Below are 13,268 nucleotides of genomic sequence, written 5' to 3' on the forward strand. Positions count from 1 at the left end.
ACGGTGACGTGCATGTAATTAGTACTAGCCAGTATTTTCCACTGCACTAAAATGGGAATTGTGTGTGCTCGGTTTTTTATTATTAACTATGTATAAGCTTTTAGAAATTGATTTATTCTTTTAAAACTTCCTTCTATATATACACACATATATACTATCATACTATCTATATAATGTACTTTTAGTGTATATTTATACACTAAAATAGATTAAAATTATGAAGTAATTTGTTTCTTTGGAGAGACTCTAAAGGTAGAAAAACAGTTTTGAAAGCACATAAACAACTAGTGCATATGAAAATAACGAAGTTACAAAAGCAATCAATGCTTTTCCGTTACGATCCCCTGTTATACTATCACTAGGTGGCAGCACCATCTATGCGCCACGGCTGCTCCTACCGTTCACAGTACTGGCCTTCGTATCCGCGTGGACAAGCGGTGCAGCGATAATCGTCGAGGCCTTCCATGACACAAGAAGGGCTGAAACTGAAGCAGAAAATAAAAATCACCTATTTATTTTATAAAGCTAAGTGATTCTATCCATAATCTAGATGATTGGAACTTCACTTATTTTTAGGTGATTTTAAATGCCTATTTATAAGTTCCTATTCAAGGGTAGAATATAACTAAATACTACTAAAAATAGTCAACAAATAAATATGGTTGATTTTGAATGAATCACAATGCATCGCATCGACCATGTTAAAATTTTAATAATTATATGACAACCATGAAAATAACCATTTTTCATGAATCAAAAAAAAAACAGGACTAGAATACGTGTTACTAAATATCTTTCAGCTAAAAAAAAGGGGGCATAAAAGCTATATAATTCTTTTTCTGAAAACTCAATTCAAATTGTCACTGGCACTTCAATATATGAAAGCTGAATTAAATGTTTCACTTAAAATAAAGAGTGCCTTTTCTAATTTACATACAAATTTCAAACTCCATTTTACTTGAAACACAAAGTAATGTAATTTCATGTGACAAAAGAAGGAAGCTTTTACATGAAATGGCTAAGATTTTCTAACAATTTTATGATCTTTGTTAATAAGTAGGTCTTACATAACTTGCCCTGTTTCCATCACAACACTGTGTGGATCACAGCCAGGCTTGCTGCTGGACTTGCTAAGCATGTTACCCTACAAGAGGAAGACTTGACAAGACTTGAGAACTAAGCTGTATTAAAGTTGGCGACTTGTTATGAACTTCTCTCAAAAGTAAATGTTGCTGCATTACTTCTGGATAAAACCACATGGTGTACTAGAATCTTTGAAATTAAAAAAACACATATATTTGCTGCAAAATGGTCATGCTGCAGACGCCATTTTTCCTTTTGTTGGTCTGCTAACCCAGGCAATGCTGAAGAAGTGGTAAGGTGCATAGACAACAGTCATAACTTCTATTGGACAGATGCTTTCAGGACCTTCTTTTTTCTCTCTTGTAATGTGTAAATCAATAGAATATGAGTGAGTAATAACTCTAACCTTGCAGAATATGTAAACAAATTGATCTACTATTCACAAACTCATTTTCCCAAAATTTTATTTTTTGTCTTCACAAAAATAGACCTACAAACAATTGACACATTTTGCAAGCATTTAGCCTTTTAATTAGTAGCTCGATGCTGAGTGCATCTGTACCTGTGCGTGTGTGCACACACACACACTCATATACATACATACACAAGCACTTAGAAATAGATTGTTAGATATTTCAAGGGAAACTCTAGAGAGACAACATAATGAAGTCATACTCCTTTGCAGTAACTTATTTGTCTCAATAATAATGTAGGGATATTATAATTCTCCTTGAATAGTTGATATAAACTGTTTTTGAATTATGATGCTGTGGTGGATTAAACCTTTTCCTTGTATCACACAGAAGGATTTATGAAGGAGGAAGTAGGAATCACACCTTACTTGAAGTTAAGAGTTTATTTTTTTCTGCTCATAACTCCTTTATATGCACTCAATTTTCATATTGTCTACAGGTTCTCTCAGAAGTCCTTGTGCTTTTCTCCTGGTGGTCATCTTTTACATTGCCTATGTTTGCTAATTCCAAACTTGCCTCAACAGCTTTTTTATGATTTAGAGTCCACTCCTCTGTGTGAGCCCTATGGATACTACTGAGATAAGTGGGCCATACAGACGAGACAAAGGGGGGAAAATGGGCACAACTGTAATACAATAACAATAAAAAGGTGTGCTATGAGACAGATAGATATTTACACATGCAGGTTTTTGTACAGTGGGTTATGATATAAAAATGTATTTCTTACTGTGATCAAGAAGTTCGAAAGCCACTGAACTGGCAACTTTTATTTGGTGTTTTGATTCTCACAGGGTCCTTCACATAAAAAAGTGTACTCAAAGTATACAAAAACTATATAAGAAAACAAATTCTTTTTTTAGTCTAAAGAATCAAGGTAGTACTCTTTCCTTTCCTTCTTGACATTTCTTAAAGTGGTAAATTCACATCCTTGTAACCTAATGTCTGCTTTCATCATTGATTGTCAGAAATCAGCAATGACCCTCACAGTTTATCAGGTTCATCACCACTATATGTACTGAGTTTCTCTCGAGCCAGGAGAACCTACTGCTCCTTTATTGCTGCTCTTCTCTCCTGTGGTGCCAATGGCAGTGTGGCCAGGTTCCCTCGTCCCCTGACAACTCCTGTCTGGGTTCTTCTTTCTCTTCTGGCTTCCCTACTGAAGACAGTCTTATGTTTCTTTCCATGTGCTTCACTTGGGTCATAGCACCCTGGGAAAACTTACCTGACTTTCATTCATTTATTAGCATATGGCTTCCCTCACGTGCCCTTCAAATTTTCAGATTTCCATTTCCTGTAGCTATATGCATATTTCCATTCACACAGATCCTTTGTATAATTTTTAACCTATTTGAAAGACAAATAGTCTTTCTTCTGCAGCAGTTCTCTGTTAGTTCTATTTCAGTTTATGGCACCACCATTTGGCAAGTCAACCTGGCTAAAAACCTCTGCCTTCAACACCAGCCCATTGGTTTTCATTTCTCATATCTAATTAGTCACCAATTCTGTAGAATTGCATTGAACAATTTTCCCACATGCATGTACCTGTCTCTATTCTTGTTAGTATTATGTAGCTTTAGGTTCTAATTATCTCCTGCTTGAGCTAATGCAATAGCTTTTTAATTGGTCTATTCACTTTTTTCTTAGCCTGTTTTAATTCATTATATTCAGCTCTATTATAATAGTCCTAAAGCTCTCTTCACATCAACTTTTTTTAATAATAAAAACTTGCAGTGTTTTTTTATTACATAGAAAATTAAACAGCAATTTCTTAGACTGGTATTCAAAGCTGTCTACAAATGGTCTCCATTTTCCCATTTATTTTCATCTGCAGTTATGAAACTTTGAAATCCATGCTCCAAATCCTCTTACTTACTAGTTCTTAAACATGCCTTGTGTTTTCTATTCTCTGAGGTTTTACTTGCATAATTTCTTACTGTCTCTACCAGTAAAAATCCTTCAATTCACTGTTTAGGATCCATTATAAATATGGTTCCTTCTTTCGCTATGTTTTTGAATACTCCAAAATTAAGTGCAATATTTTGTGCCTTTGAATTCTCATTGCATTTAAGTTGACTTTTCCTAAGATGCATGTTTTGTGAGCTCCTCTGAGAGAGGTTATGCTTCTCTTTTATATCTCCTATAGCTTTTGTTATAGTTCACCCAACAGTAAATTGTCAATTAATTATCAAATTTTTCTAACCCAAATGGTTCACATTTTAATAAGCAATAAAATAAATAGCTTTCTCTTATTTAAATTTGATCATCAGAGGGAGATTTGGGAAACAAAATGAAAATAATATTATTTTTCACAACCTACCACTTGGTGCTTGGACAGAATAATAAGATCACATGTATTACTGGCATCAATATCCAACTTACCTCAACATTTACATTTGACTCCCTATAAAATCCCTGTGATTCTGTTCAACAAAAAAACAAAACAAAGCAAACAAACAAAGAACCAGGAGCTTACAGAAGCAAGGGAGACAATTTATACGAAATGTTTCCAGAATGTACACAAAGGCAAATATGGAAAAAAAACAAACCCAGCTAAGCATAGGTAAAATGATCTTTTTAGCTGAGCTGCTTTGTGATTCTTATAGACTCAATATAAGACATCCAGGATTCTAATTCTGAAGTCCTACCTTCTTTTCAACAGAAAATTTTTAGAGAAAAACTGCCCTACCATATAGAGGTTGAAATCTATAAATCACTTAGCGGAAAGCGGGAACAGCCTTAGCAAAAACGTAAATGAAAACACTTAGGGGTTTTCATCAATACATAAACCAATGCAGAAAGTTCACACAGCACTGAAATAAAATCTTTCAGACTTGCTTCCCCTCGTGGCTGTTTTTGTGGTATCAAGCCCAGCCCATCTTAATAGAAAAGAGGCTGTCTTTCTGGGAGACACTGGTGTATTTTGGAGCATAACAATAAGTCACCCTGCTTCAACTATACTATTTTTCAATTATTTCCTTGGTAATTCTTTACCAATCATGAAATAAATAGAAACAGCCCCCAAAGGGATATAATATGCACCCAAACAATCCTTCCTAGCTGAATTTACAGTGGAACTATGTGTAAACACTAGACTTTTATGAAAATACATAAAATTATGCACATTTGTACATATTTATTTCACAAACATATGTTAACATTTATATGTCCATCTTAATTAGTAAGTACTATTTACTTGGGACAAGGGTTTAAAGGAAAAATGAACCATAAGGTATTACGTGCTTACTTTTGTCATGTTTTTACATTGCTAAAAAAGCTCTATTTTAAATGGAGGTTTTTCTCTACATGAAAAATCTAGCCAAATCCGAAAGCCCATGTGCTAAACAGATGGTGTTACTGATTGCAAAACATAGTAATATTTCTCAATCTTACTTGTTGCTGGAAGAAATCAGAGGGCAAGCACACTGCTGACAGTCATCTGGCAATCCCTTGACAATCCCATAGTACCCGAGAGCACATCGTTCACAGAAGTCACCAGCAGTGTGATGCTGGCAATTCTGAAAAGGAGAAGGGAGAAATTTGCTTTTAATTTAAGAAGAGTTATAATGGAATTTATGATACAGCTCTGTACCTATGAGGGTTCTTGTGAACACACACACACAACATCAACAGGAACTCAGTCCTTGATATATTCATATATATGTACATACATATGTATATACATATATCTGCGTATATATAGATATAGATAGATATATGTTAGCTGTCTCATCTGAGAAACTAATACTGGGCTGTTGTAGCTATACTGACAAGAAGAGTTTTTGTTATCACTTTCCTATGTGAATCTCTGTATACATTTTTCTCTTACTCTCATGTAAGGAATAAACTTCACAAATTTATAGTATTTATTATATTCTGGCCATTGATGTTTCTTCTCAACAAAGTGCTGGAAAAATGATAAAATTTCTAGGACCTGGTATGTGCTCCTCAGCGGGCTTTGTAAAACCAAACCAAGCACACATTTCTTAAGAAGCAACAACAGGGAAGAAGAGGTCAGTTGAGTTACCACTATAAGAATGTTATTCATCTAATTCTTGCCAAATGTTACTGGTTCTTTACAGAAAGAGAGGACCCAATCTGAAACTAAGAATCAATCTCAGATCAATATTTTCTTTTTCATGTGTGCATAATAAGAGGCACTGTGTAATATGCTCTCAGACATTTATGTAAGGGAATTAGAATAGTTTCAGAATAGTGTATAAACAGTTTTTAAATTAAAATCTCACAAAGTAGAATTGTATTTAGCATATAGGATTCATATATGCAATAAAGACTGAGGAAGAGCCACACACCAGGCACTGAGACAGAAACTGAGAGTAATCAAGTGGGAGAAGAGGTAGAACAACATGCTGCCAAACTGGCACCATACGCAGTTATCACAGTATTATTGACTATATTCCATATGCTGTACTTTACCTCCTTATGACTATTTTGTAACTACCGATTGGTACTTCTTAATCCCTTCAACGTTTTCATCCAGTCCCCCAAACCCTCTCCTATTTGGCAATTATCAGTCTGTTCTCTGTAACTATTTGGTTTGTTTGTTTATTCTGTTCTTTAGATTGCACATAAATAATGCAATATTGACTATTGTTTAGTGGAAATGTGACATTCGACTTTGGAAGTTGAGAAACAGGAGAAAATAGAAGGCATTTAGAGTTGAATTTTAGCTTGATTTTATAAGACAGGATTTGGAGTGGTCAGAAGGGTGACATAAAAAATATCAAAAGAAAAGTTGGGAAGCAAAATAGTCAGTTACAAAATAGAGGTATAGGTTAATGAACCAATGTCTGGGCCAAGTCAGCTGGAGCCACAGAGACACCTCAGGCTTTATATTGAATGTGGAGCATGTCTCATGTGCTCAATTCTTTGCCTCATTCAATCTATCATTCAAGAAGCACATATATATTTTTCAAGTGTTTTCCAATGGCCAGACAACTTTTGGTTTGGTATGTGTGGTTATTTATGATAAACAGTAACTGAAGTTACTTCTACAGACATTATTATTGAATTAAAATTATTTTATAGAACTTCTATTAATTCTTTTTTGAGAGTTTTTTTTTTCCCTTGGGGGAGAAACCATGACATTACCTCATTGAATTTTAGACCATGGGGTTTTCTTTTACCTTTTTAGTGATATATTTGAAAATATATTGTGTCACTTACTGATGTATTTCATATCTTAATGTAAAATCAAGTTTTTCTATATAGTAGAATACAATTCCCAAATATTCTAATTCTCACTTTAGCAGGTGATGATCTCTATTTTCAGAAAAAGTCCTCATTTGGGTGCTCCCGTAAAGCCAACAGACTCACCATCTTGCCTGAATTATTTTCCATCTCCTTAGTATTTATTTCTGTCACAGGATGTGGTATTCTGTCTTTCGTCTAAAGCTCCTCTTTTCCTAAACTCTGACTTCCTCACCCGCCTGACTCTCATTTTCCCAGCATCTGCATTTTCTCTTTCTTTGCTGCCTTAATCCCCATTGACATTTGAGGTTGGTCAAACTTTTTGTACCTTAAAAAAAAATCTCTGAGGTTTTAAGTCCCTTGACAACTTCCATGCTATCTTCGATAAGCTTTTTAAAAGCATTGTTTACATTCCTGGTCTCTCCTTCCTCATCTCCTATTCATCCTTTAAAAAGTTTTCTGATTTCACCATTAAAACATGATTCCAGGCTCACACATAAACTCTCTTGCTAAATTAAAATTTACTGACAATAATCAGTCTTCACAGTATAGGAACTCTCTGTAGCAGCTGACATTTCTGGCCACTCTGAAATTTCTCTTTCTATGGTATCTTAATACTAGTATGATTTATTGATTTTTTTCTCCTACTTTTATGGCTTCTCTTTCTTAGCCTCCTTCTCCTTCATGTACTCTATCTTCTCTTCTGTTTAGTAAGAATGAGCACCCTTGATTCTAACCGTGGTTCTCACCTTTTTCCCCTATACATTCTACCTTGTGATTTCAACCATTACTGTACTTCAGCTATCATCTATGTGCCCCAAACTGAAAATGTTATACATTCCGACTTGATTTGCTAATGATTTCCAGACTTATAGTCCAGATTGCCTCTTGGATATTTCTTATCATATAACATAAAAGCACCTTGACTTTGAAATGGCAAATACGCTCAGCTTTTTAAAACCTGCAAATATTTCTGTACTTCCAATTTATTTTGGGTCACTTTCAGCCTCTGAAGTACCCAGACCAGCAGTCTAGAAGCCTCCCTCCTCCCAAACATCTATTTGACCACTCTATTCCATGACTCTGTTACTCTGTTTCTTTATATCCTTTTTGCTACTGTTTTTATCTGGCCACCTTCATCTTTTATCTTATTAGAACAGCCTCTTAGCTAAAGATCCTGCTTCCAAATTTTCTCATCCAGTAATTTCCCCACATTACAATCAGCATGATCATTCTATAGAACATAATCAAACCATGACATTTTCTTGCTTGAAAGTCTGCTCTAGTTCCTCTTTGCCCTCAGGAAGAGTAGCCAACTCTCTAGTGGGGCAAGAAAGATCTTTATAATCTGGCCCCTAGTTACCCCTCCAGGCATAGCTACTGTACCTTTGCACACTATACTAAAGCCATATGGCACTACCTGAAATTCTAAAATGATGCAGCATTCTCTCTCACCTCGGGGACTTTTCACATACAAACCCCTTGTTCTGAAATGTTTTTCTCCCTTTTATCTGGCAAGCAACTTATTCATTTCAGCTCTCATTGTAAATGTTACTTTCACTGATAAACATTGCCTGGTGCCCTAAGTCTGGGCTAAACGCTCCTTCATGCTCAACACAGCAACTGAAACGTGGTGGGCTCCAATGACCACTTTGAATGATTGCCTGAATGAAGGCTCTTTTTAGGAAGCACAGATGAGACTGGTCAGGCTTCTTAGGATGAAAAAGGCCAAGTTTCAAGTCTAATTATTTGAACATAAAAAGTGGTTAGCAGGGCAAGATGACTTGTTGTATTTTCATATTGATTTAAGTACTATAATCCTCTTTTTATTCAGTCATCCAAAGGAACCACCATATTTTAGCCATAAAACAGTCATTCCATATTTAACAGTAGCATAGAGAGTAATAATGGTTCTAAGAAAAAATAATTATCTATGAATTCCAGCCTCAAGTCATTTCACATGGTGTCAGATGATGTAAACTGGGGAGTGTTTTAAGCACATATTTTATAGTTATAGAAACAAACAAATGGCAAAAAATATACAGTATCTTGAACAATAATTATCAGCATTTTACTTTTGTAAAAGATGGATAATTATTTTATGTAACCTAATATAACATTAATAACTGAATAAAACTCTCAAAGATAATGTTAATCATTAGAAATACAGAGATGCAAAAATATGGCTTGCTGCTGTCATGCCCACAATTCGATATAATTTCTTCACAGAGCGAGCAAATATTTTGACCTTCTCTGGACAGTCAATCATTCAAAGGGTTGCTGACAGACTACACTTGGTTAACTGAATCAAATGTTACAGTTAGGTCTGCAAACATAACACATAAATCATGATGCCACTTTGGAAACTTTTTGACACAGACCTTTCATCTGACTTCCCTGTCTGCTTTGAAATAGGGGACACTTCTGAAAAATGTTTCTAAGTTTTAGTTGCTTAATGAGAAGTTCAATTATATTCTCCATGGTGCTATGTGCTAGTATCTTTTCTCCCTTTTTTTAAAAAGATTTTATTTATTTATCTTTAGAGGGGAAGGGAAGGAGAGAAGGAGAGAAATATCAATGCATGGTTGCCTCCCATGCTTTCTCTGCTGGGAACTGGCCCACAACCCAGGCATGTGCCCTGACTGGGAATTGAACTGCAATCCCTTGGTTTGGAAGCCCGCACTCAGTCCACTGAACTACACCAGCCAGGGCTAGTATCTTTTCAAAAATCTAATAAAATATATCATATTGGTATTTTTAGCACATGGTAAAATTGGGAATATATTTTTCTGTTACTAAATCAAATGAATATAATGTTAATAATATTGTGGGTCAGACCTAATGTTAGAAGTGACTCAACCTATGTTGCTTTCTTTATAAGGATACCCCCACCCTTTCCTTGGTATTGTATTAAATGTATGAGACAGCCCTTATCAACTCATGCAACAAAAAGCTATGAAATTTCCCTTATGGTGAACAAAATTAATTTTACTCTGATTTTTCAGGCAGTGATCCAAGTCGTGCCATCTGAAGCTATGTAGATTGGATCTAATTTCCATTTCTCAGGGAAAGTCCTTAAATATGGAAACAATACTATTACTTCCTAAATCTTTTTTCAAACTAAATATCTTTTTTTTGTGAAGCTAAACACTTTACAATCCTGATTACTCAGGATTTCTCTTAAAATAGAGACTATAAGTCTCTCCCCATGATTTGCAAATCTGTTGAATGCATTTCCTCTCTTGACCTGGATTTATAGAAATGAATCTGTAGTCAAGTAAAATCGTCTATTTCACAGGAATTGCTATTATGTGTCATATCCTCTGTCCTTTCCCTTAAACACTAGACTATGGGCTCTTAGACAGCAAGGCCCAAACATTTCTCATCTTTCTATTCCTAGCACTTTCCACAACATCTGTAAATTGGAAATATTAACAAATGCCTCAAAAATGAACAGAAAAGTAAACCTACTTCAGTTCAAAAAAATTTTAAATTAATTTCATCTTACAGTTTCATCCATCAGGCTCTTTTTAATTACTGACCATCCAACACGTCAGATAACACTCCCAGCTTTATGTCCTCTGAGTATTTGATAGATCTCATCCAAATCACTGATGCAGATTTTGAACACGACAGGGTCAAACACGGAACCTGTGCTTCATCATCGGGGACACCTCTAGAGACTAACCCAGTCACATTGTTCTGCACCTGCTACACCCATCACACCTGTTAAGTGATTACCATCTGGCTCTTTTATCAGTACTTTTATTCTTTTGAGAAGATATCACAAATATTCTGTCATAAACATACCAGTTTGAATCACAGATCTCACCCTTACTGGCTTAGTACTTGAGCAAACTATTTTGTTTGCCTCATCATCAGCTGTGAATGAAGGAACAATCTTCACAAGCTGATTGTAAGAACAACTGAGAAAAATCTATGTGCAGTGGCCAGCACTGGTCCTGGAACATACATAGGAATGGACGGACACACGGTAGCTGTCATTGTTTTTGCTGAATTTGATGTATGTTGTATCACACTTTCTGGTGAATTTGATATTATAATGGGATTCAGGGAACTACAGTCTCAGATATTATATACACAGTAACCCTTGCAATTAGTTTGGTATGTTCTATTTTGAGGGAACATATTCTGCTTCCTACTGAGCACTGTTTATTTTCCCACACTTGACAGATATTGGTTAAGGAAGCAATTATTAAATCTTACTGGAGATGAAATTTAGTCTGTTTCCACTTTCATTTGTAAAATCTGGAAAGGCATTTCACTTGTTTTTATCCTGTGACAAATTTTACATTTTCATAGTTTTGCAAATATTTTTCATAGATGGCTTTTAATAATATTTGTAGATTCTATCAGTATTCCAGCATATAAGTCACCTGGGCCTTCAAAGTCAAACTCACTTAATTAGCTGAGAGCATGCATACTCTTCCTCACAGTCTGTAGTAGCATTTTACTCTGGATTTCAAACCTGATTCTAATATATTTTAACCAAGGCTTTTCAGGATACTTAAATTTTCTCAGCATTAATTTTCAGGGTTGTTATAAAATGCTAATAATCCCTATTTCGGTAAGGTTGTTAGACTAAATAAGATTGGGTTTACTTAACAATAGTAGATTCTATTATGAGTCTATTTACCAGGTAGGGCTAATTGCTTAACCACAGATACTGATAACATTTAAGAGAACAGGGTTCATCAATAATGAACACTTGTTTTTCTTTTCATTTTAAAATGACTTATAATAGAGTAAAAATATACTTTCACAAACTATTTGGTCTTGAGAAAGTTACTTCAGCTAGCTGAGACTTTGATATTCCATGAGTGAAATACAGAAAAAATACTGGCCATGGATAATTAAATGAGATTATATGTGTGTAGAGAAATAGATAGAAAGGCAGATAGCAAGATGGATAGATGTGTTATATATAAATTCTGAAAATCTATCTGTCTGTCTGTCTAACTACCTACCTATTGTGTCTGTGTGTGTACTGATTAGTGTTAATTCACTTACTTTCTCTTCTCTTCCTCTCTTGGAGTTCAGTATCACTAACATTTTACTCTTCCTTTTTGAAGAAAATTTTCCTTAAGAGGCAATAGTCCCTGAGCTATCAACAATAACATGGCTATGTGTAGGATTTACTAATGCCTAGGATGAAGCCCCACGTCTCTTGTATCATTATGAATTATAAAGAGACTAGTTACAGAATGATGTGCATCTTATTCAGCATAGTTAGCCTGCAAAGTTTTCTCTAGTTTTGTTCCTTCTCCACCCCATATTTTTGAAGAAAGGTGTAAAGGAAAAAATAGATTAAGTGAGAAGATGTAGCACAAGATAATAGTTTTTATCTGTTTTGATTAAGTATCATCTTATTGGTTCTTAGACCATAAATTATAGATAAAATATATACTAATTATTATCTTTTTCATCATCATATGCATCATTATTACTGTCACTTCTGTGGAGCTTACCATGTGCTACGTACTTCACTGAATGTTTATAAAAACTCTATGACTAAGCACCATTATTACCTTAAATTTTTTTAAATATTTATTTATTTATTTATTTATCTTTAGAGGGGAAGGAGAGGGGGAGAGAAACATCAATGTACGGTTGCCTCTAGTGCATCCCCTGCTGGGAACTGGCCTGCAGGGAACTGGCTTGCAACCCAGGCATGTGCCCTGACTGGGAATTGAACTGCTATCCTCTGGTTCGCAGACCTGTGCTCAATCCACTGAGCTACACCAGCCGGGGCTATTATCTTAATTTAATAAATGAGAAAACTAAGACCCCAATTAGGTTACATAAACTGCCTGCACTTCCACAGTCCACAAAAGATGGAGCCAGGATTTGAATGAGGTGGTGGGCCCAGAGTCATGTTTATGACCACTACACCAGAGTAGAGAGCATTGTATTGTGCAATGGATATGATGTTAAGCTGGGATCCACACTACTACAGAAATCAGCACGCTCCAGCTTCCTCAGTTATAGCATCCAAGTAGTAATAGTTATTTCCTATTTGCCTCAAGGAGGTATTTCAAAGTTAAACAAAGTTGTCTAAATTCAAAAGTTGTTAAGTTCCTCGAAGTAACATATAATAAATCAGAGCACAACAGTTTATACAAGCTGTGCATATCTGACACCCATATGTATTTATTTTTCACTTCATCTAGGGTTATCTCAGAAAACAGATCAGTATTTAAGATTCTCAAGGCACAGATGTAGCTAAAACAGCCAACTGGTCCAAAAACCAAAGCAGATAGATAACTTATATCCTAAAAAATAAAACTAAACTGTGGCCTTTATGAATTATTCTAAATTAATCACATAAAGTATATATGCCTCTGTTAAAAATAACTGTGAAGGTTGAATAAGAAAAAGAAATGCATCTAATTCTCACTTAAGAATGTATATTTGAAAAAAAAAGGAAAAAAAAAAAGCCCTGACTGGTGTAGCTCAGTGGATTGAGTGCAGGCCTGCAAACCA

The 13,268-nt window shown here is 35.1% G+C and overlaps 1 protein-coding gene across 5 annotated transcripts in view; it reads right to left on the reverse strand.

The window, feature by feature from the left end:
* LAMA2 (laminin subunit alpha 2) overlaps window positions 1–13,268 on the reverse strand; it is a 511,376-nt gene that overhangs the window by 147,035 nt on the left and 351,073 nt on the right. For all 5 annotated transcript variants that reach the window (XM_053664793.1, XM_053664792.1, XM_053664790.1 and 2 more), the window contains 2 exons: window positions 4,947–5,071; window positions 399–485 (listed from right to left, as the gene is read on the reverse strand). In XM_053664793.1, the coding sequence (XP_053520768.1) occupies window positions 399–485; window positions 4,947–5,071 (212 nt within the window). The remainder of the gene's footprint in view (window positions 1–398; window positions 486–4,946; window positions 5,072–13,268) is intronic.

Source organism: Artibeus jamaicensis, unplaced genomic scaffold, assembly GCF_021234435.1.
Source record: "Artibeus jamaicensis isolate MK-2021 breed Jamaican fruit bat unplaced genomic scaffold, CSHL_Jam_final contig_387, whole genome shotgun sequence".
In the NCBI taxonomy this organism is placed as follows: domain Eukaryota; kingdom Metazoa; phylum Chordata; class Mammalia; order Chiroptera; family Phyllostomidae; genus Artibeus; species Artibeus jamaicensis.